Below are 23,852 nucleotides of genomic sequence, written 5' to 3'. Positions count from 1 at the left end.
GGATCGGATTCATCGTCCGAAGCTGCGATCGATTGTGCTGGACTCGACTTTTACAGTCTCTCTAGGGGAGAACATGGTTGGGCGGGGGGGAGAAGAGCCTTCGCTAGCTCCGAGGCGTGGATGGGGCGGTGGAGTCGCGGACTCCGTTTCTCTGCTTGTGGCTTAGCGCCTCGCCTTGGGGCCGTAGTGCCTCTGAGCGTACATAGAATACCGTTTCTCAAACGGACAACGGGTTCGCCGCTCTTTTATTGGCCTAAGATTTAAATCCGAGGCATCTGCTTTTTGCAAAGCAGTTAAATTACTTTGGTCCCGTGAGTATCTCATGTACAACCTCGGACTTGAACGCAGGACTGGAGCTTTAAGGCTGCGCTTAACTTCTGTACCGAAATCCTTAACTTCGTTTGATACGTTATCACGGTTAACATTTGGAGATTAGGGGTAGGTAGGTAGAAAAAAAAACATGACTCCAGAATCTGTTCTTTTTTCTTTCTCTTTCTTTCTTTGAAGATATGAATGTGTTTGAGTATGACGCGGATGTAAAAGCCAGTTTAGTTTTGGCTCCTGATTAATTTAGAATAGACTAGAATTTTTTATTGGCCAAGTGTGATTGGACACACAAGGAATTTGTCTTGGTGCATATGCTCTCAGTGTACATAAAAGAAAAGATACGTTCATCAAGGTACAACATTTACAACACAATTGATGGTCAATATATCAATATAAATCATAAGGATTGCCAGCAACAAAGTTACAGTCATACAGTCATAAGTGGAAAGAGATTGGTGATGGGAACTATGAGAAGATTAATAGTAGTGCAGATTTAGTAAATAGTTTGACAGTGTTGAGGGAATTTTTTATTTTTTTTATTTTGTCACAACAGTATACACAAACAATTGTCATAGATAAAACAACATGTATTGAAGAAAATATATAAGTAAAAATATGCATCAATAATATTAATTTGATATAATGAAGGGAACAATAGGACAGGAACGGTAGGCACTATTGTGCTCTTATGCACGTCCCTTATAGTCCTCTTAGGAATGGGGTGAGGTCAATAGTAGACAGTTTTTGGTTGAAGATTTTGGGATTTTGAGTAGAGACTATGGAGTCAGGTAATGAGTTCCAAGCATTAACAACTCTGTTACAGAAGTCATATTTTCTGCAATCAAGTTTGAAGCGGTTGACATTTAGCTTGAATCTATTTTTTGCTCTTGTAATATTGTGATTGAAGCTGAAGTAGTCCTTTATAGGAAGGATATTGCTATAGATGATTTTGTGTGTTAAACACAGGTCCTGTTGGAGTCGATGGAGTTGTAAATTTTCTAATCCCAGGATTTCAGGTCTGCTGGTATAAGGTATTTTGTTGTTTTCGGAGGAGTGAAGAACTCTTCTAGTGAAATATTTCTGGACTCGTTCTATTGTATTTATGTCAGAGATGAGGTATGGGTTCCAGACGGATGAGCTGTATTCAAGAATAGGTCTGGCAAATGTTTTGCATGCTCTGGTTAGTAGTGTAGAGTTTTTAGAAAAGAAGCTGCGTAGAATTAGGTTTACAACTCTTAGGGCCTTTTTTGCTATGTAGTTGCAGTGGGCTTTGGCATTAAGGTCATTTGATATGAGAACTCCAAGATCTTTAACAGGGTGGGGGTCGTCAGTTAGGTAATGTCCATTAAGTTTGTACTTGATGTTAGGGTTCTTTTTTCCAATACGTAAGACTGAGCATTTGCTGGTTGAGATTTGGAGTTGCCAAGTTTTAGACCAATCGGAAATTAAGTCGAGATCTTCTTGAAGGGTAGAAGTATTATTAGTGGCATTGAATAGTTTGACATCATCAGCAAAGAGAACACAATAACTTGAGATGAGGTCACAGAGATCATTTATGTATAGTATGAAGAGTGTTGGTCCAAGAACACTACCTTGGGAAACGCCACTTTTGACAGGAACAGGATTTGATATAGCGTTGCCAATTTTGACTACTTGTTGTCTATTTGACAGGAAGGCATTTATCCAATTGTGAAGAGGTCCCGAAATGCCGTAGGATTTTAGTTTGAGGAGTAGTTTATCATGTACTACTGAATCAAAAGCTTTGCAGAAATCTATGTAGATTGCATCTGTTGTTTTTCCTTGATCAAGGTTGGTAGTCCATATGTTTTTGCAGTGGAGGAGTTGTAGGTTACAAGACAATTTTTTTCTGAAACCAAATTGTTTATTAGAGAGAAGGTTTTTTGTTTCAAGATGGAGTGTAATGGATTGGTTTATGATGGATTCCATTACTTTGCAAGAGACACAACATAGAGAGATAGGTCTGTAATTTTCAACAAGGCTTGGATCTCCTTTTTTGAAGATAGGGATGACTGTGGCTAGAGACCAGAGTTTTGGAAGGGAACTAGTTTTGAAGGCTATATTGAAGATTATGCTTAGGGGTTCAGCTATATTAATTGAAAGTTTTTTTAAAAAGTATGCACATAGTACATCTGGTCCAATAGATAATGATGGTTTCAGGTTGCGAAGGGCTTTTTCAACATTATCTTCTGTGAAGTCTATATGTGATAGGTCGTTGTTATCAATTGTGTTGTAAATGTTGTACCTTGATGAACGTATCTTTTCTTTTATGTACACTGAGAGCATATGCACCAAGACAAATTCCTTGTGTGTCCAATCACACTTGGCCAATAAAATTCCATTCCATTCTATTCTATTCTATTCTATTCTATTCTATTCTATTCTATTCTATTCTATTCTATTCTATTCTATTCTATTCTATTATCATCTGTTGAGTCTATTTGAGTTAAGTCGTTGTTAACATTTTTGATACGATTGAGGAATGTTGGATGTGAGCCATCACTGTTTACGAAGACTGAGCCGAAAAATGTGTTAAAAAGGTTTGCTTTAACTGTTTCGTCAGTACATTCTTTGCCGTTAGGTTCTTTTAGTGGTGGAATGGATCTTGTTTCTTTAAGTTTATTATTAACAAAATTATAAAAAGCATGACTGGACTTGGTAGAAGGTCTTCTTGTTTAGTGTGGTAAGTGTTACATTCTGTTTTTATTTTGTTGCAAATATTTTTGTAGCAGTTTTTGAAGTTTGCTACATAACCCTTTTTGTTTTTTTTCCAGAGGGATTTTTTTTTTGGATTGCAGCTTTTTTATTGATATGGGAAATTTGCTTTTCCTTTTGATTTTGGTGATGAATTGTGGAACATATAGTTTGATGATTTTATTGATTTCAAGTAGGAATACTTTATAGTGGTCTTCTGCAGTGGTACAGGTTGAGAATAGATTTTGCCAGTCAAGAAATGAGAGATCATTGTTTATAAGGTCATAGTTGGCTTTTTTAAAATTGTAGTTTGGAGTACTATTGTTGAGACGATTTATGCGAGGACCTATGTTTAGATAAAAGTCTATCATGCAGTGGTCACTGTTGGAAAAGGGTTCTCTTACTTGTAGTCCATAAATTGAGTTTGAGTTATTGCAAAAGATGAGGTCGAGGCAGTTCATGAGTCTAGTATTGTTAGTTACTAGTTGTTCAAGGCCAAGGTATGTAACTGCGTTGTATAGTGTAGTATGGATTGGTTCAGTTGAACATTCATTTGTTATCCAGTTTATAGAAAGTAGATTTAGGTCTCCCAGAAAGATGAGAGGATATGGGCAAGAGGTAGCCCATGTTAGTAGTGAGGTTAACATATTTGCATGAGCGATGTCGTAGTCAGGGGCTCTGTAGCATAATATGAATCTTAGTGTGGTATTGGTGGATAGGTCACATACAATAGTTTCAGGTAGAGAGAGATGATGTGCAACTTGAATATTTTTTAAGTTCAGTGATTTTTTGTAAAAAATAGCTACTCCACCACCTCTGCGGTGATCACGATCTGATCGAAGAACTTGGTATTCTTTGTTTGAAATAATGGAGTCAGTGAAGGATGAGTTTAGCCATGTTTCACATACAAATATGATATCAAATGTACCATTGTTTAATAAGAGGATAAATTCAGGTAATTTGTTTACAATACTTCTTGCATTTAATAATTTACATTTGAGACCTGTAGAATTAAGTGTATTGGACGTAAGGGGCGTGCATACCTATTTTTGATTGGTTTTTGTAACAGGTGGTAGATGGTAGGTTGATTGAGTAGTGAGTGGTTGATCGTTGGATGATTGGGGTTTTTGAATGGGTTGTTGAGGATTTGTGGGTTGATCGACGGGTGAATGGGTGTTTGATTTATAGATGGATGTATGCCTTTTTTGGTGGATGGTTGAATCTTTTGATTGGAGTGAGATTGGGTGATGGGGTTTTGATTGAAGGATTTTCTTTTTATGCAGTTTGCACGGTAGTCAGTGTAAAGGTTGGTTTCTCCTTCTTCTAGTCGTCGTTTGAGCTCTGAACGAAGTTCACGGGATCTAATACGTTGTAGGAATGATAAGTCTGGTCTAGCTGTAAGTTTGTTGTAGCTGAGGTTGTTTTTGGCTATTGTGTTTATAGTATAAATGAGATTTCTTTTGCTGGTTTCATTTTTGCATATGATTCTACAGAATTTGGGTGCTATTGAACCATCGTTGTATTTAAATTCAGGTCCATCTCTGGAGACTTCGGTTATTTCACTAGGGTCAAAAGATGTTAATTTGTAATTTGAAATGATTACAAGTTTCGTATTTTATCAATATCTGGTTCATTCGGGCTTCCTTATGCACGGTCGCTCATGCCCTTGTTACATCCCGCCTGGACTACTGTAATGCTCTCTACATGGGGCTCCCCTTGAAGGGTACCCGGAGACTCCAACTGATCCAGAATGCGGCTGCGCGGGTGATAGAAGGAGCACCTTGTGGCTCCCGTGTAACACCCCTCCTGCGTAGTCTGCACTGGCTCCCGGTGGTCTTCCGGGTTCACTTCAAGGTACTTGTTATCACCTTTAAAACGCTCCATGGCCTAGGGCAGGGATATTTACGGGACCGCCTACTGCCACCATTAACCTCTCACCGACCAGTGCGCTCTCACAGAGAGGGCCTCCTCCGGATACCTTCAGCTAAACAATGTCGGCTGGCGACCTCTAGGGGGAGGGCCTTCTCTGTGGGGGCCCCTACCCTCTGGAACGAGCTCCCTCTGGGGCTTCGTCAACTCCCCGATCTCAGGTCCTTCCACCGCGAGCTGAAGACATTGCTGTTTCGAAGAGCAGGACTAGCTTGAACGTAGTTTTTAAATTGGGATTTTTAAAAAAGGGGTTTAATTGAGGTTTTAAATTTGTATTTAAAAGTTTTAGGGCATCAGTTGAATTTAACTGTCTATTCTTTTAGCTGTTTATATGTATTATATGTTTTCTGTTGTTTTTTGGCTGTGAACAGCCCTGAGTCTTTCGGGAGATGGGTGGTATACAAATATAATAAATAATAATAATAATAATAATAATAATTTGTAATATCTAGACCAAATAAAATAGCATTTTGGCGTTTTTTCTCTCTCTCCATTGTATCTTTTACTAGCATTTCAACGTTGTTAGGGTGATTGGTTTGTGATTTAGTTTGCGTATAAGGCAATGTTTGTTGAGTTGGGAAATGTTTTTGGTCAGTTGTGATTTCCTTTATTTTAGTTGTAATTTTATTTTCAAGGTTGGCTATAATTTTATTTTCAAGGTTTGAGAAACGTGCATCAAGTTGTGTATCCAGGTTTGTGAAACGTATATCTAGGTTTGTGAAACGTGCATCCAGGTTTGTGAAACGTGCATCAAGTTGTGCATCCAGATGTGCTAGTAATTTTTTTTCTAAATTTGTTTGAATGTTGTTGATGATGGTTTTTTCAATATTTGATATAATAGAATTAGTGATAGTTTTTTCTAGGTTAGCTTGAATGGATTCAATGATATTTTGTTGAGATTTTGTAAATATGTCTATTTTTGATGAATTATCTGAAATGGGTTTTTTGCATTCAAAACATAAGTTTGTTTATTTGTTTAGCAGAGTGATGGCCTTCGGGAAAAAACTGTTCTTGTGTCTAGTAGTTCTGTTGTGCAGTGCTCTTTAGCGTTGTTTTAAGGGTAGGAGTTGAAACAGTTTATGTCCTGGATGTGAGGGATCTGTAAATATTTTCACGGCCCTCTTCTTGATTCGTGCAGTATACAGGTCCTCAATGGAAGGCAGGTTGGTCCTAGAGGTAGGTAGTCCTCTAGGTAGTCTAGGTACTCTAGGTAGTCAGGACAGGTAATCCTAGAGGTAGGACCATAACAATTGAGCCCAAAATTTCGGTTGCCGTGTGAGACATTTGTTAATTGAATTTTGCCCCATTTTACGTCCTTTCTTGCCACAGTTGTTAAGTGAATCACAGCAGTTGCTAAATTAGGGACATGATTGTTAAATGAATCTGGCTTCCTCGTTGACTTTACTTGTCAGAAGGTCGCAAAAGGGGATCACATGACCCGGAGATACTGCAACTGTCATAAACAGGAGTTAATTGACAAGCATCTGAATTTTGATCATGTGACTATGGGGAATGCTGCAATGGTCATAAGTGTGAAAAACAGTCATAAGTCTTTTTTTTCAGTGCCTTTGTAACTTTGAACAGTCACTAAATGGACCGTTGTAAGTTGTGGACTACCTGTGTTTGTACATAGCTTTCAAGCAAGCAACATATTTTGTGTATGTATTCTAGCTATTGATTATTCTTCATTTTGGGATACACACTAGAATAGTTATAGCATTATATTTGGTAATGTTTAGCCAGTTATCTCAGATTCTTTACACCTCAGAGTTCACCATATTTGTGCTTATCTTCTGGTCTCATCTTCTCTTTATTACAGCCATGGAAGAAGCCAGCACTGTGGAGGAAGGGGAAGTGACCTCAGGGATGCAATCCTTGGCAGTGGAAGATGGGCCTGCTCCGGATGTAGCTTCTGCCACTGAGGAACAAGATGACGCTGCCAGAGAAACTGAGGGGGAATTATCAGAGAAGGGAGAGAAATCTGCTGAAGAGGATTGGTGTGTCCCCTGCAGCGATGAGGAGCTGGATTCTCCAGATAACTGGATGCCTGAACCCAAGGAGATCCGCCGTTTATATGAGCTCATTGCTGAACATGGGACTTTGGAGATTCAGGCCGAAATCCTCCCTCGGCGCAATCCAACCCCAGAGCCTGACAGTGAAGATGAGGATAAATCTGATGGACAATCTGAACAGGAAGAAGAGGAGGAGGAGAAGTGAGAAATGGGTTTTTGTATTTTGCTTAAAGGAGGTGGGGCGGGGAGGGAGGAATTTTAAGATTTGAAGTTATGTTAACTGGAGGAATGATAGGCTTGAGAATATTGGCAAGTTGATTCTTTTTTTTCTTCCCCCTCCCTGTTTGCTCCAGGCCTCATGTGCCTACTGAGTTCGACTTTGATGATGAGCCTGCCACTCCCAAAAGCTCCTTGATTGATCGACGGAGAACTCCTGGTACGTAAGGAAGGCAGTTGAGTTTTCAGAAGAAGACAGAAGAGCATCGCCAGGCTAATGATTTATGGAATAGAGCATTCTGCCCCCAAGCTGGCCCCACCAGTTGCTTATGCCCACAAGCTGGGTGTGGGTGCAATAGGACCTTCCCTCTTGCACTCCCAATTGCAGATAGGAATAGCACTTAGACTTATATACCGCTTCACAGTGCTTTACAGCCCCCTCTAAGTGGATTACGGCCTCAGCATAGTGCCCGCAACAATCTGGGTCCTCATTTTACCGACTTCAGAAGGATGGAAGGCTGAGTCAGCCTTGAGCCGGTCAGGATCGAACTGCTGACAGTCGGCAGAGTTAGCCTGCAATATTGCATTCTAACCACTGCACTGTGATAGTCAGATCCTCATGTCATATCCAGATATAATCCACCATTTGTTTAGGGAATCTGGGCAGGAGCAGTTATTGACGACCAATTTCACTTTCTGTATACAGATAGTCCTCGATTTACGACCATTCTTTTAGCAACCATTTGAAGTTACAATTCCACTGAAAAAAAAACGTTCAGCCATCATGACTAGCAGCTACTGAACTATTGTATAATCATTTTCCATTACTTGGTGTCTGATCCTTATATAATGCGAAGTTGATAGTCATCCCTCCTCTGACGGTGAGTTGATTGAAGAACTACACCCTCTTCACTCTCCTGAATCTCCCAGCATTTGTTAGATGACTCCAACTTGTAACTTACGCAAGTGAAAAAAGGAAAGAAACGCTTCCTCCCTTGCATAATTTTTATACATCATACCAATTTAATCATTTTTACTAAAGTTGAAAACTCCAGAGAGGGCCAAGTTTGGTGAACGGTTAAGGCACCTCTAGTTCCACCCTAGGCATAAAGCCAGCTGGATAACCTTGGGCCAGTCCCTCTCTTGACCCTAGGAAGGAAGCAATGGCAAACCACTTCTGAAAAACCTTGCCAAGAAAACTGCAAGGACTTGCCAAGGCAATCTCCAGGGATCAATACTGACTCAGTAAGTTTGGGGGGGTATACATTAAATGGTTATATTTTAGTATCTGTCATGTCTTCCGTCCACATTTCCCACTAGCGTTTATTAAAAATAGTAGATTTTTAGAAAGGATCCTAGACAGAAAAAAATGTTTAAATCACCTCTTGTGTCGTAACATTCACTTTTTGAAGAACCCCCCCATTGCTGAGAAGCAATACAGGTGGTGCTCGACTCGCATCCACAATTGGGACATGAATTTTCATTGCTAAGCCATTCGGTTGTTAAGTGAGTGGCACCTGATTTTATGACTTTTTTTTTTTTTTGCCAAAGTTGTTAAGCAACTCACTGCAGATGTTCAGCGAATCATATGGTCATGAAGGAAATCCAGCTTCCCCCATTGACTTCGCTCGTCAGAAGCTTCCTGGGAAGGTCGCAAATGGTGATCATGTGACTCTGGGAAGCTGCAATGGTCCTAAGTGCGAGGACTAAGTCATAAGTCACTTTTCTCAATGCCATAACTTTGAACGGTCACTGAACCAATGGTTGTAAATCAAGGACTTATCTGTATAAAAAACATTGCGATTATTTATTGATAGGTAGCAAAGATGTCAATTTCTTAACCCAACAAATAAATGCTGTTGCTAGGCAGTTTTCTCCCATCTGCTTCGTCATGATTTTTAATTATTTTGCAATTCTCTGTAGGAACAGCAAAGATTGCACTATATTTTTACCTATTAAGCTAGTATGATGTATGAACTTCATCTTCCAATCTGATTTCTGATTAATTTCCAGGAACGTCAGCTAAGAGCCAGAAAAGAGAAGCCCGCCTGGACAAGGTGCTGTCAGACATGAAGCGCCATAAAGTGCTGGAGGAGCAAATTATGAAAACAGGCTGTGACCTCTTTGACCTTGATTCAGATGATGTACCCACTCCAAAACGACCCTCTGGTCTCTTCCTTCGTCAGCGCAAATACTAACCGTAACCAAGAGAATAAACCAAGAGAGGAAGATGGAGTGGAACTATGGGTACAGATACAAGGGGAAAGAACTCCTGCCTAAACCTGTTGCATCTGTTAATACCCTGGACGTAGACTCTGATCCTATATGGGTTGCTAGAGGTACTAGTTTCTGGGTGTAATAAAACTCTGTGAGTTTGCTTTTAACTTAATTTCTGTAAACTATTCTTAGAGTAATGGAAAGAGTTGCCAATCAGGAGGAGAGGAATTGTTGAGCACCTACAATTTCACTTGCCATATACAGACAGTATTCAATTTACAACCATTCATTTAGCAACCATTCAAAGTTACAACAACAATGAAAAAAAATGATGACTGGTCCTTGCAGTTACAAACGTCTCCATGTTCACATGATCTGAATTCTGGTGCTTGGCAACCAGCATGCGTTTATGATGTTTGCAGTGTCCCAGAGTCATGTGATCCCCATTTGTAGCCTTCCGAGCCATCTTCCAATAACCAAAGTCAATGGGGGGAGATGGATTCACTTAATGACCACATGATTCATTTAACAACTGTAACGATTCACTTAACAACTAGCAAAAATGTCATTAAATCAGGTGCAGTTCACTTAACTATTCTAGCTTAGCAACAAAATTCTGTCCTGTTCTGTGGTTGTAAATTGAGGTTGCCTGTTCCCCAGTTTATCTGCTTACCCTTAATCTTTTTGTGATATCAGAATTGATAACACTGTGGGGTTGTCACAGATGTCCTTGCCAAAAAAAGCCCACACAGTTCTAGGCTGCATAAACAGGGATAGAATCCAGGGGCCTCTGTGGCTCAGACTGGTAAGACAGTCTGTTATTAACAGCAGCTGCTTGCAATTGCTGCAGGTTCAAGCCCCACCAGGCCCAAGGTTGACTCAGCCTTCCATCCTTTATAAGGTAGGTAAAATGAGGACCCAGATTGTTGGGGGCAATATGTATATAATATACAAATGGATGAAGACTATTGCTTAACATAGTGTAAGCCGCCCTGAGTCTTCGGAGAAGGGCGGGATATAAATGCAAATAAAAAAAAAAGATCATGTGAATTGTTAATACCACTTTATAATGCCTTGGTAAGGCCACACTTGGAATACTGCATCCAGCTTTGGTTGCCACAATATAAAAAAGATGTGGAGACTCTAGAAAGAGTTCAGAGAAGAGCAACAAAGATGATTAGGGGACTGGAGGCTAAAACATAAAGAACAGTTGCTGGAATTGGGTATGTCTACTCTGATGAAAAGAAGGACGAGGGGAGACATGATAGTAGTGTTCCAATATCTCAGGGGCTGCCACAAAGAAGAGGGAGTCAAACTATTCTCCAAAGCACCTGAGAGTAGAACAAGAAGCAGTGGGTGGAAACTAATCAAAGAGAGAAGCAACTTAGAACTAAGGAGGACTTTCCTGACAGAATAATTAATTAGTGGAACCACTTGCCTCTGGAAGTTGTGGCTGCTCCAACACTGGAAGTTGTTAAGAAGAGATTAGACAACCATTTGTCTGAAATGGTGTAGGGTTTCCTGTCTAAGCAGGCGGTTGGACCTCCAAAGTCCCTTCCAGCTTACTTCTCCTCTCCTCTCCTCTCCTCTATTCCTATTCCTATTCCTAATGTCCTGTGATATAAAAAGGCAATGCAGCTGCTGGGGTGATCTTTTGCCAGTTCTGAACCTACAGGAAGCAAAAATAACAATTCCTCACTTCGTGTGAATGAAAAGCATAAGCACCCTACCTAGAGTTGCCAGGGAACATGGCCTGGTTAATCAGAAATCTTAAATAGTAACCAAATTAGATCAACTTTAATTGATAAACAATTTGTAAACAGCATGTTTACATGCGTAGATGGAAATTGTGGCTCCACAATGCAAGGAGAGGATGGGGTGAGACGTTTGTTTTGCTCTTGGGAATTTACTGAGCAGGAAAAACAGAAAAATGTATTCAGAATTCCTGCTGGACATAATTAGACTTGAACAAATAGACACAAATCTGGCAAATAAACAGATTCCACTTCAAAAATTTGAGATGCTCTTTTCTTTGTGTGCGCTGTGTTTCTTTCAGCAGATTATCCCTGTATGTTTAAAAATTATTCTCTGAAGGATAATAAAGTCCCACTGTCAAAGTTTAAAAAAAATCTTAAGAACAAATATAAGAGGTGAACAACAGTGACTCATACTGTGTGGGAATTTAAAACAAAATGTGTACAGGAATTTGATGAGGGGAAAAAACGACAAAGACTTTAAAAGATTGGAAGTCTTATATGGATTTTTTGTTGAAAGATGAAAACACTGGACTGATGTCTTATGGGATTGGGGATCAGAAAGAGAATAAGATAAAAGTAGGATGGTAAATTTCTATTTTTTTAAATTCATTTTTCTCTTTTTTAACTTTTTATATTTTTAGTGTACCTCGACTTACAACCGTTCATTTAGTCACCAAAGTTACAATGGCACTGAAAAAAGTGAATTATGACCATTTTTTCACACAACCGTTGCAGCATCCCCATGGTCACGTGATCAAAATTTGGATGCTTAGCAACTGACTCATATTTATGACAGTTGCAGTATCCCAGGGTCATGTGATCAACTTTTGCGACCTCACAAGCAAAGTCAATGGGGAAGCCAGATTCGTGTAACAACCATGTTACTAACTAACAGCTGAAGTGGCAACTGTGGCAAGAAAGGTTATAAAATGGGGCAAAACTCACTTAACATAAATTTTGGGCTCATCTGTGGTTATAAGTCAAGGACTACCTGTATCTTCTAATTAAAAATATTTTGAAAAGTATACAGGAAACATGGATGAAAAACAGCTTGTCTGATTTGGGATAGTGATATTCTGGACAAATAGGCATTCATTATATTCTTCTCCTCATATACTAGTATTATCCTATCAGTGATTTCAATAACTTTAGAGACCTGGAGTACTGTATCCAGTTTGGGTCACCACACTACAAAAAAGATGTTGTGACTTTGGAAAAAGTGCAAAGAAGCACAACTAAGATAATTAAAGGCCTGGAGACTAAAAGACATGAAGAACGGTTGCAGGATTTGGGTTTGGCTAGTCCAAGGAAAAGAAGAACTAAGGGTGACATGATAGCAGTATGCCAGTATATGAGAGTTTGCCACGAAGAGGATGGGGTCAATTTACTTACCAAAACACCTGCAGGCAAAACAAAAAACAACAGATGGAAACTAATCAAGGAGAGAAGCAACCTGGAACTAAGGAGAAACTTCCTAACAGTAAGAACAATTAATCAGTGGAACAACTTGCCTGCAGAAGTTGTAGGTGCTTCATCACTGGAGGTTTTTAAGAAGAGGCCGAACAGTCATTTGTCTGAAATGGTGTAGGGCCGTGATGGTGAACCTATGGCATGTGCGCATGGGCTTTGGACAGCTGCTCTCTTCCAGGTTCCAGTGCTCCAGTGCACGCACACTCCAATTTCAGCATTTGGTGCGGAAAAGATTAACAATCACTGGTGTAGGGGCTCCTGTTTGAGCAGGGGATTGGACTAGAACAGCGGTCCCCAACTGGTGGTCCATGGACCACTGGTGGTCCATGAGAAAATTTTGGTGGTCCCCAGAAAAAATATTTGCATTTTTTTATATTGCACTAAATCAGAAGTCATCAAACTACAGCCCCTGGGACAGATACATGCAATGAACGTTTATATTGCTGCAGAGAGTGTCCCCTTTCTGGATCTTTTTTTGCAGGTGGGGGGGGAATTCTGACTTGGAGTCTGCTTCAGCCTCCTGATGTAGGGCTTTAGGCAAAGGCTGCAGGGAAGTGCCACTGGTGACAAAGAAAAGAGGGTCTTGTTCCAGTGGGACTGCATCATGGCCTGGAACTGGCTGACCATCTCAGCCCACAGTGCCTGTACCTGGCCTTGCATTCCTGCAGGTCTTCTCTCTGCTTGGAAAGTCTATGCTCGTAGTCCTCAGTGAGGTGCTTCTGCTGAGCCTCCTCCTTGGTCAGATCCAATTTGAACTGAGCCAGCTGTTTTGCCAACTCTTTCTCATGGTGGCTGCTTAGCTCCAACAACTGCTTCCTGTTGGGGCACTAAGGAGCCCCGACAGGCAGGTGAGGAGTGGCTGGGAGGAGAGGGGCGAGTAGAGGCTGGCAAGGCGCCCCTTGACATGAGTGACATCAAGTTGGCCACTCCCACCTAGTCACATGACCACCTACCACGCCTACCCAGCCAGTCATTAGGCAGATCAAATTAGTGGTCCGCAGGATTTAAAATTATGAATTTAGTGGTCCCTGAGGTCTGAAAGGTTGGTGACCCCTGGACTAGAAGACCTCCAAGGTCCCTTCCAGCTCCATTCTGATCGATTGATATTTACCATACTACCTGCAGCTTTTGATCTCCACTCCATGTGATTTTCCTGTTTTTGGTTGCAATTCCTGACATCAGAGTTTAATGCACTTTTTAAAAATAAACCTGGCTGACGTTCAAGAATAAAATCGTGGCTAGTGCCTTTAATCTCATAAAGCACATCACATGACTAAGCTCTGAATGGTTTCTCCTGCAAGAAATAAATGTCTGGACAAAAAAACATGAGTCTCTAAGGATTTTATTGGAATACAGCTGGTTAGAATTTTTCAAAATTAAATCCCTTGACACAAATGTTGAGCTACAGATATTGTGAAAGAACAATAATTTATTATAGACAGGTGGAAACAGACTATTTTACTTTGGTTAATTTCTTACCCTCCTTTTCTTCCCAAAAGAACCCTGAAGAAATCTATACTATTAATACAGAATGTGGATTTCATACACTTCATTAAATTTGAGGGTAACTAGTACTACAGTGTAGTCAGCAATATTCCCATCTACACAGGCTGAACAGAACAATGCTGTGAGATGAGGAGACGGGACCCAACAAGGAACTATACAGTGCAAGAAAGGAAACCAAAACGTCCCAGATCACAAAAATCTCTAGGATGAGCCTTATGAGAGGGCACAGAATCACCTTGAAGAAAAAGATATTTTCATGGCTTTGCAAATCTCTTTGTGGTTTTTGCATTACACACTGGGCCTAATTCAATCTGCAAAACAATGAATCTAGATCAAGACTATTGAGTGTAGGGAGTGGTTGATTTTTGCAAGGAGCAGCAAATATTTGTGAGATTGTGTCCATGCCCCCAATACTTGTTAAGTCAAGCATCTATCGACCAGGGGCAAAGATATAATCCAATGCCTGTCGTTCAGGTCCTGCTACGTTGGGATGCCAAAGATCAGCAATAAAAACCACCTGAGGTCCGTCACTGGGGGAACCTGTAACAAAGATGGTTGCAGTTATCCTCTCAATTTAATTTCAAATCCTTTTCAACAATCAGAGCAGATCTGACCAAAACAAGGTGTTTCTACGCGATAGTTTGCGAGGTAAAATGAAAGAAAAAATTACATTAAAAAGACATAATTTGGTGTAGCAAACCTGTGAAATATAAATGGGATTGGCTAGCTTGTGGTTTATTACGATACTTGCCAACCATATTTTAGACCAGCATGTTGGTCAAATTCAGAAAACTTGCACCCTAGCTAATCATTTAGATTGTAGTTAATCTATTATGTGTAGATACTCAGTAAAACCTGATTCAATTAATCCTGGTGCAGTGTCAAACAATCACCAAAATAACAGAATATACAGAAAATGGGTAGGATGATTTTGGTGCTACCTACGGTATTTTTTCTTTAGACTTCACCTTTTGCTTGCTTCAGCTCTGCCCATCATTATTCCACAATGCAGTCCTGAACAGATTACTTCTCAAGAAAGACCTTTCACCAGAAATAAATAAAATACCCCAACTCTCTTATAGGTGCTTAAAATTGTGCAAAATGCATTCTCTTGGGGAAACTTCCCAAAATTCTACACGGAGAGAATGGTAGGAAAGAAAATTGTCTAGAGGTGGTCAGATGGTCGTGAATTTAGGATAGTATTGGATCCAGGGGTGAATTCTAAAAATTTTCCCTACCGGTTCTGTCAGCGTGGCTTAATTGGTGGGTGTGGCTTGGTGGTCAGGTGACTGAATGAGCATGGTCAATAATAATAAATAATAAAAATAATAAAATGTACAAAACTTGGGAGCACACCGGTCTACCTTCTTTAAAAATAGAGGCATGGGCCTACTAGCTGCCTACAGCACTGATCAACTGTAGTGCGGCCCTTTGAAGCGCCGCGGTAGTCACTTAAGGCCGTTTGAGGCTGTAACACCACCAAGAGCTTCAGGGACAGAGAAGAGGAACTGCGAGGCATGGGCGGTGGGGGGTGGGGAACAGGGATTTTTGCTATTGGTTCTCCGAACTACCTGCCCCCATCGCTACCGGATCGCACGATCCGGTCCAAACTGGGATCATTTCACCCCTGATTGGATCCATCATACTCTGAGACCTTTTAAAGAGGCCAAAGCTCACTGGAGAAGTGGGACAAGACAGGGGTCCCCAACTTGGCATGGTTTGTGGACTGGCACTGGGCCACGGCATGCCAGAAACTGAGCCACACAAATAAGTGAAGCCCCATCTGTGGGATGCAGGCAGCATGCAAAACCACACCCCCTCTGGTCCACAGAAAAAACTCTCTCCATGGAAACGGTCCCTGCCTCATGCCCAAAAAAGTGTGGGCCACTGGGATAAGAGACAACCAGTCAACCTTGGTGTAACATTCCTAAAGCTGAGATGTGCTGATGAGCACTCTTATTCAGAACAAATTTATACATGGGGAACTTTCAAGGAAGTTCAACTGCTTTCTGGGAAGAAAGTCAACTCCCTTCAGTCCTCATGCCTGCTTTCTTTGCTCTCTTACCATTATGCGCTGTGGTGTGCAAGAAGGAATCGTCCACCAGAAGGCAGTATCCTTCAGACCAGCACTGTGGCTCACCACCCACCACCAACTCACAACCAGGTGGCACTTTTAGCCCTAGAAGAAGAATGAATAATCTGTGAGAGGGAGGCTTACTGAAGGATGTTTTGTATCCCACTCACCCACTACCCATACAAGAGAGAGAAGAGAAACATGCTGATTTAAAGCACTAATTATGGAAACAACTTCCTTCGCTGGGAGAAAGAGAAGCTGTCATTTGCAAAACCAAGAATGGGTACCCTATTTGCATATAGAATTTTTATCACCACATCCAGAATTGTGGCCACAACCTGGGGACCTCCTTCTTGCTTCAGCAGAAAGTAAAGTGTCTGCCTGTCTTGCAAACAACAGTCATAGCAGGAACATAGAAATTACAGAAGATAATTGTCTTTGGAGATCCTCGATCATCCAGGTCATGGTTGTCCCAAAGCTGCTTTCTCCAGAAGGCAACTGGATTTATTGGATTTTTCCTTTGAAAACATTTAGCTTCTCATTCCTGAAACATCTTCAGTTCTAACAATTAGAATTGAAGAAGCTTCTTGGATGAGAAGCAAAAAAATTTCAAAGAAAAAAAAGCAAGAAAATCCAGTTACCTTCTGGAAAAAACATCTTTGGGACTGCAGAAGATAATTGGAGAGGAAAACATTTTAAAACATGCTTTCTAAAAAACCCAGTTCACAACCTCCTGCCTTCACTTGAGGTCAAATGCCTCAGATTTTATTCTGAGCTACTGAAAATTTTTAAACTTTTTGAAAACTTTTGATTAGGAGCCACCCAGAGTTGGTTATAAAACTGGGGGTGGGGGCTATATAAATGTTGCAAATAAAAAGATAAAAAGAGTTTATTTGATTCTCCTTGTGCTACCTACCTACCTACCCACCTACTCATCATACTTGCACTGTGAATCAAAGTGTTGGCCAATGATGCATGATTTTCATAGCACCTTCCCTGAAGAGGTATCCTACAAAGAATGCATCTTCTGAAATGCCACTTGTCAACTGCAGATTTTCTAAAAAATAAGGTTTGTTTATAATTTGTGGAGTAAATTCATCTGAAGCAGTGCTGCAGTTCACAACAGTTATTCCAATCTGCTTGTTTGGCTGCTTCTAAATATAAATAGCATAGTTAATAAAATAGAATAATAATGATAAACCAAGCTTATAAACAGCTCCTATTTAGGGAACAAAAGAGTTCAGTAACTAGACAGCATGTATTACACTGAAAGGAGATACTGGCAATACAGGTTTTCAGATACTTGCGTCCCTTCCCCACCAAATAAATGCTGTGATCTGACCCATTCATTGCTCCTCCAGTTTTTGCTCACCTAGGTGGCACCGTACCCTGGTGTTTGTTGGTCCATAGGTACCAGGTAGCACAGTTCCAGGCTGCAAGACATTAAAGCAGGCGTTTCCAAAGCAATTGGCGTTGATAAAGGTACGTAGTGCGCTGAGTGCCCGATACGTCCATGGGCAGCTGCGACAATTCTGTGCTATGCACTCCCCCTGTCGGTAGAGGTAATAACTATGCCAGCCAGGGTTGGTGTTGACCATCCAGCCCCGTGGCATTGGGGCTCCGGGTTCAAAATCCCTTGCAATGCCCTCAAATTCCTGCAGGATGGCTGGGAAACTGAGTTCAAGGATCTCCACATCGTGACGCTGGGACTCACGGGGAAAATAGGGGGCCGAAGGCAAGTCGGGGAGGTAGAAGGCGCTGGGCTTCTGGATCGCCATCCGTTCACCCAGCTGATAATGGGCTTGGTCCCGGATACCTTTGTGCAGCCGGTTCATACCTGACCACGAATAGCGCTTGGCGTAATCTCGCAGGCTGCGATACAGGCGCTGATTGATAGCATCGCCCCTGAGGGTACGGCGAGGGCATCCTTCTTCGGTCGGCACACCTTGCGGATGAGACACAGGGGCTACCTGCCCTGTCCCCACCCGATAGCAGTACCAAATGAATAAGAGGGCTAGAGAACCTAGTACAGCTATGGCTGGCTCTGGTCGAGAGTGCCATGTAGACGGGTCAGGGAGGAGCGGGGAGAGAAGGCCACGGAGACCCCAATCAGCCATGATGCTGGGCATCTTCGGGCAAAGTTAGAGCATCTTATGCAAATCTGCTGGCCTGCCCAGCCATTCTGAATCGCCCAGGCCAATTCATAGGGTGCTCTTTCAACCCTCGTTTTCTATTTCTTCCTGCTCATTTAATATTTCGCCCGGCTGCTGCATGACTCCGTTCTTTAAACAGATGCCTAATTTCTGAGCCTTCTGTCAATCATTTTCCCACTTCTGTCCCGCACACCATCTCATTCCTCTCTCCCTCTGTCGCTATATCTTCTTCTTCTAAACTGGTCCTCATTCTGCCTTATCAGTTCTGCCTATCTCCTCTCATCTGCCTCCATTGCTGTAATTTCCCACTCTAGTCCTCACTAGTCACCTTCTCTGCTGGTGTCCTCCATTTATTGCAAGACAAATGATACCTTTCCCCAGACAGATGTGTTTTCCCCTCCCCACCCTTTTAAAAAATCTCTACCTGTTCATTTGTCCATTTCCCAGTCATTCCATCTTCTAATATTCTTGCCTTCTCTGTCTCTCCCCCAAATGCCTTTATCACTCTCTTCCCTGTGTGATTCTCTTTCTATATCCTCCTGGCTGAACTCCTCCGTTGTCAATTGTCTACAGTAATTTCTGTTCATGCACATAGACGCCAGAGGCATCCGGAAAAGATTAGAGCTTTCCCCTCCCCCCTCCCCCCCTCTAATCTGCCATCCCTCCCTTTGACGTCTTCCTCTCCTTCCTCGTATCAGCACAAGCCGAGGTTTCGCTGCATAAACAGCCACCCCAACCACAGCCCAGAACCCCCTGTATCAACAGTCCTCGAATGGGCATATGGTCACCCTGAGTGATTGATCTCATCAATAAGCAATCATTTCTAGGGTTTGGGGATGGGCATAGGATTGAAGGGTGAATTATTGAGGTAAGCTGCCAGCTAGGCCTGCTTTAGATTAGGGCCCCTCCTCTTCTAACTGCAGCATAGGCTCAGCCACGTTGGAGGCAACCCCTGCCTGCAGCGCAGCCATTTTTCCACTCCCCTTCCCTTCCCTTTCCTCCATCCTCCCCACCCCTTCCATATGCATTTCAGGCTGCAGCTGATTGCTGCATCAGTTGCAATTCTGAAATAAGTCTTTAAGCTGCACACCAATGGTTATTGCTAATCGGAACATTCCTGTGAACCATCTTGCTTAGCATCTTGCTTAGCAGCTCCTGGTACCTATATCCTAGCAACTGCCTGGCAACCAAATGTCTCCTTAGCAACCATCCTCCCATAGCAACTTTCATAGTAACCATTGTGAAGGGAGATTAAATTGAAGCTGCCAAATAGGGGAGGTTCCTTTTTCTGCCGCCACCCCCTACTACCACCCCTGAAGAGTGATCACGTCCCCACCTCTACAATCTCTACATCTATCCCTCCCTAATTATTTAAAAAATGCATTTTTTATCTTGATTGTGTGCCTGGCTTCTGCATTCTCAGACAAAAAAGCCCAGGATGGGAGGGGATGGTGATGGTCATGTTGGTGGTGGTAGAGTTTTTATAGGAGAGTTATAATTGGGAGACAAAACCTTGGAGTTGTGATAGATGAAGGAGCTGAGATGGGAAGTGGGGAGGTTGGAAAAAGGCCACAAATAAAATTGGTGCAGAGAGAGGAAGAAAGAAGAGCAATTCTAAGATGGATTTTGAGGAAGGGAAGAGAAAAATAAAAGAATGAGGCACAATATGGGAATATTTTAATAATAAACACAACATTTCTGTGAGATGCTAATATTGCCTTAAAAATGCTGGGGCCTTTGGTTTGCAAATATCTACAGTAAACAAGGAAGGTATGAAAGTTCACTCACACACACACACACACACACACACACACACACACACACACACACACAAACACACAAAACCCACCATACCGAACCCCACACTGAGAAATGTGTAAGCTCAAATGGAGTCAGATGTTCTGCTTGCCTTGAATTTCCCAAAAATGGCAACATAAATATTTGAGAGTTTCTTGATGTACCTCTTTTTGGGGAAAAAAAAAAGATCGTCAATCTAAGGAGCCTGTTTTACTCTTCTCGTCTGCTTCCTTACAAGGAATGACCAAAATATTATTGGTGTATTTTTGTAACAAAATGCATAACTTATTTTCAGAATTATTCTGGGAGCCGAGGCTACAAATCATTAAATAAGATTTGCAACATCACTAATACAGTTTGCGCCTGTTTTCCTCCACAGGGGGCTTATTTTCTGTAAGAGAATAGGTCTTGAACAATTTCCTTTTATTATCTAGAAAATAAGATTTATTTATGTATTGGCTTGGCAAATCAGGAAGCTGTATTTTTTTTTTTAGTAGGAACGGACTGTTACATTATGTTCCTCATTTTTTTAAAAAAAACCAAATAACAATTTATTTTCCATATTTCGCTTTCAAACTATACTTATGGGCATCTGCTAGGATGGGGGTGTGGATTTATATTATCCCGACTCTCTATAATATTCAGGATAATGCATAGAACCCATCCAAATTGCAACTGCAAATACACATTGTGTTTCATTGTCAAGGACAGAAGGGGAGGGGGGGAGAGAGAGATACTTGCTTTGACAAACCACTGAAGGTTTTTACGTTTTTAAAAAAGAACCGTTCATGATATCCTTCTATTCTTATTCAAGTTTTTCCTGGGTTTGGTAACAGAATCTATTGCAAGAAAGGAACGGGAAAGAGAAACCATTTGGCAATGGCAATATATCTATAGGTGACTTTCCAGACAGGTATGTAGGTGGCGGAGAAAGAAGGATCCAATGCCTTTTCATATGCAAAGAAATTCGTTTTGGCCTCTCCTGTTTCTGCATTCAATTGAGTGAACGTAAAACATGAGAGAAGAAAAAGGGTTCTGGGTGAAAAAGGCCTGACATCATGCCTGCTCTCAAAAATAATTTCACAGAAAGGAAGCAGTCCACTGCATTTCTCGTTCTATAAGCAAAAAAGGGAAGGGGGGGGTCCAGATAACACAGTTAATCAGTTATGCAGCAAGCAGGAGCAGACTGCAGAAAAGGCACATTTCCAAAACACAAATAGAAAAAGCCTAGGTTGCTTTGGAAAGGCAAAAGAGAAAAAGCCTACAGAACTAGCCCTTGCAAAGAAGCTACTGCATTTTCATTTGCTAATCAGACTCCTAGCTCCACGGCTCCCTTGCCTGGCAGGAGAAGGAAATAGCCAGACTAGGTATTCTGCAGGTCTGAAGAAATCCAAAATGCGCTGTTTGGAAAAAGCAGGACTCAACATGCCTCTTCTGCTGCTGCTGCTTTGCTCCCTGTCTCTTCTACAAGGTAAGCGGGAAGCTTTTTAGCACAAGGGCTGGGGAGGGGGTGGCCGGCAACCCAAACGGAAGGGGCTTTTTTCAATTTAACCATCTTTTGTATTAAAAGAAAAGGGAGTTGATCACTACCAGCTTCCCCCCCCCCCCCGCCCTTCCCCAGTGTAAATGGCAGGTGGGCATGTTGTAAAGATGGTGTTGTAGGCAAGGGAAGCCTATTTGAAAATACATCTTGACATGGACCAAAAAAAAGAAAAGAAAAAAGGATTTGTTTTCATTGCTTGGGGATGCACACATTTTTAAACAGCTGTAGGGAAATGATGGTTGCCAGAGGATAAAAGAAGGGAGTTGGTATTTGATGGTCTGTGATATCTCCTAAGGTGGGATTTGGGGTGGGGGGGGAAGAGCGGGGTTGTTCTCTGGGTTGTAGTAAGCAGAATGTAGAAATCTGATGAGGATCACAGTCAAAAGCAAGGAGGACGTAATTTGGGATGCTCTTTGGAAAATGGAGAGGGATTCTATTTAAAAAGCTGTAAAATCTGCTATAGAGAGATTTGGAATCATCTTCACTTTACCTTATTCTATATCTTTGAGACATTATAAAGGTTGGCAGTGATTTTAAGGGAAGTGATTATCTATAAAGGGAGGGTTGTCAGGTTGTTGCAGAAGGTTGCAAGTGAAGCAGAAATTTGAGGCTGACCCTTGATGGGAAGTTACAGAAATGACTGAAGATCTGATAGTTAGGTTTGAAAGCTGACCTGAATTGTTGAACACCAGGGTCCAAGAAATGGAGTGGAATGAGATGTGAATAAATTGAACTAGGCAAAGAACAATCTTCCCCCACTGAGGGAAAAAAATCCCTGGGGTTTTGGATGTAATGCTGCCAAGAAAAACAAATTCAGTATTCATGCATTGCTAAACTGAAAAAGCAGATGGTCCGGGTCAAAATGAGGGTATCCCAATAAAGGTTTGCTCAGAAGGCTCACAAACATAATGGCAAAGACTTAAAGAACCTGAGGGAGGAGGGGGGCATTATGAAATCATGCAAAAGGGCGAGCTGTTAGGCGACGCATTTCCTAAACAGGAGGTTGGCACTCCTACAGCTCTGCCAATTCAGTGAAGGATAAGAAGTTCAAATTTGCTGGATTAGGTTAGGGTGAACACTGATGCAACAGGGGGGTCACCCTGGCAAAGGCCATTCAGAAGGATGGTGGTAGGGAAGAAGGACTCAGAGTTTTGTAGGGCACAAGGATGTAAGGAGGAGGAGGAGGAGGAGGAGGAGGAGGAGGAGGAGGAGGAGGAGAAGCGGCTAGGCCTACGAAACCAAGAAGGAGGAATAGGGTGTCATTCTTGAGACACGAAGATGCATAGATTTTTCTCTTAGATGTAAGGACACACATTTTTTCCCCCCTGGACTGTAGTTAAGAGTGTATTCTCCTCCTCCTCCAACACCACTACCATCACCATCATCCTTCTTGACTTGGGATGGGAGAAGTTGAGATTATAGCACCCAGAAGGTGCTGCACGTGGGAAATGAACTCCCAGAAAGATGTCATCTCATAGAACTTTCCATTAGAAGCTTTGCCCTCTCCAGAGGCATCACCACTGGATTTTGACCAGTTGAGCAAACAAAGGTGGGGAAACCCCCTTTACCTCAGGCCTTTCCATTCCTCAGAGCACCAGCCATTTGACTGAGGGAGTAGCAAATGCACAGGGCACCCAAGCCTGTGAGGCAGCTGGCCTTCTTAATAGAGAGAGCTCAGAGCAATTAATGGTTTGTCAGAAGCTGCCCAGATCCCACATGCTGGCAGTTGCCTGCAGCGGCTACAGCTGTCAGTCCTGAACTTGTCATATCCAGGCAAGCCAAGTGATGTGCAGCACTCATCATTTGAGGCCTTTTAGGTCCCTGATCGGATCTGCAGACTTCTCTGCTCTTCCAAGCAGGAATGGCCTCTTCAAGTCAGCTATTACCCTTCCATCAGCAGCCTGCCTCCTAGCCATAGCCCTTTGTTAATAACCTCCTTGTTCCCTTCTATTTATTCAGCATGAAGCAAAATTTAATGTATAAATATGAAGCTAAATGACGCAGCTTTCTGCAGCAAAAGAGAAGGGAGGCAGCATTCACAAGATCACTTTTACACATGTAGGTCTCCGGTGGGTATCTGAGCTACCCAATTTCCCCTCAAGACATCACACAGCTACAAATTATTTGTCTCTTTTCACA

The 23,852-nt window shown here is 41.8% G+C and overlaps 3 protein-coding genes across 10 annotated transcripts in view; 2 read left to right on the top strand and 1 right to left on the bottom strand.

Moving 5' to 3' along the window:
* The first annotated feature begins 72 nt into the window (after positions 1–72).
* On the top strand, positions 73–10,637 carry PAGR1 (PAXIP1 associated glutamate rich protein 1). 8 transcript variants are annotated; one of them, XM_058182958.1, is made up of 5 exons: positions 2,838–3,028; positions 6,107–6,144; positions 6,788–7,181; positions 7,334–7,416; positions 9,210–10,637. In XM_058182958.1, exons 1-5 carry the CDS (start codon positions 2,991–2,993, stop codon positions 9,392–9,394), a joined length of 738 nt encoding a protein of 245 aa, XP_058038941.1. In that variant the 5' UTR covers positions 2,838–2,990; the 3' UTR covers positions 9,395–10,637. The 8 variants fall into 8 exon arrangements, with proteins under 8 accessions (XP_058038944.1, XP_058038943.1, XP_058038942.1 ...); XM_058182961.1 differs by lacking the exons at positions 2,838–3,028; positions 6,107–6,144 and adding an exon at positions 73–311; XM_058182960.1 differs by lacking the exons at positions 2,838–3,028; positions 6,107–6,144 and adding an exon at positions 73–438.
* Positions 10,638–14,306: 3,669 nt separating this feature from the next.
* On the bottom strand, positions 14,307–18,349 carry ASPHD1 (aspartate beta-hydroxylase domain containing 1). The gene is made up of 3 exons (XM_058183364.1): positions 17,593–18,349; positions 16,212–16,325; positions 14,307–14,686 (listed from the first exon to the last, which is right to left on the bottom strand). The coding sequence occupies exons 1-3, from the start codon at positions 18,347–18,349 to the stop codon at positions 14,577–14,579; spliced, it is 981 nt and encodes a 326-aa protein (XP_058039347.1). The 3' UTR covers positions 14,307–14,576.
* A 3,177-nt stretch (positions 18,350–21,526) lies between these two features.
* The window catches only part of SEZ6L2 (seizure related 6 homolog like 2), a 38,289-nt gene continuing 35,963 nt past the window's right edge, over positions 21,527–23,852 (top strand). The window contains exon 1 of the mRNA XM_058183771.1: positions 21,527–21,641. Coding sequence (XP_058039754.1) covers positions 21,566–21,641 — 76 coding nt within the window. The 5' untranslated portion in view covers positions 21,527–21,565. The remainder of the gene's footprint in view (positions 21,642–23,852) is intronic.

This window comes from Ahaetulla prasina, chromosome 4 (genome assembly GCF_028640845.1).
Source record: "Ahaetulla prasina isolate Xishuangbanna chromosome 4, ASM2864084v1, whole genome shotgun sequence".
Classification (NCBI taxonomy): Eukaryota; Metazoa; Chordata; class Lepidosauria; order Squamata; family Colubridae; genus Ahaetulla; species Ahaetulla prasina.
The sequence above is the reverse complement of the archived record's forward strand: the minus strand, read 5'-3'. Positions and strand labels throughout refer to the sequence as shown.

Coding starts and splice junctions, on each gene's coding strand:
- PAGR1 (XM_058182957.1), top strand. CDS start 3,907: ATGGAGTCAGTGAAGGATGAGTTTAGCCATGTTTCACATACAAATATG. Junction 3,995..6,787: donor TAATAAGAGGATAAATTCAG/GTAATTTGTTTA, acceptor TCTTTATTACAG/CCATGGAAGAAGCCAGCACT. Junction 7,417..9,209: donor TGATCGACGGAGAACTCCTG/GTACGTAAGGAA, acceptor ATTAATTTCCAG/GAACGTCAGCTAAGAGCCAG.
- ASPHD1 (XM_058183364.1), bottom strand. CDS start 18,349: ATGCCCAGCATCATGGCTGATTGGGGTCTCCGTGGCCTTCTCTCCCCG. Junction 16,326..17,592: donor CAGGGTACGGTGCCACCTAG/GTGAGCAAAAAC, acceptor TTCTTCTTCTAG/GGCTAAAAGTGCCACCTGGT. Junction 14,687..16,211: donor GCACACCACAGCGCATAATG/GTAAGAGAGCAA, acceptor TCTTTGTTACAG/GTTCCCCCAGTGACGGACCT.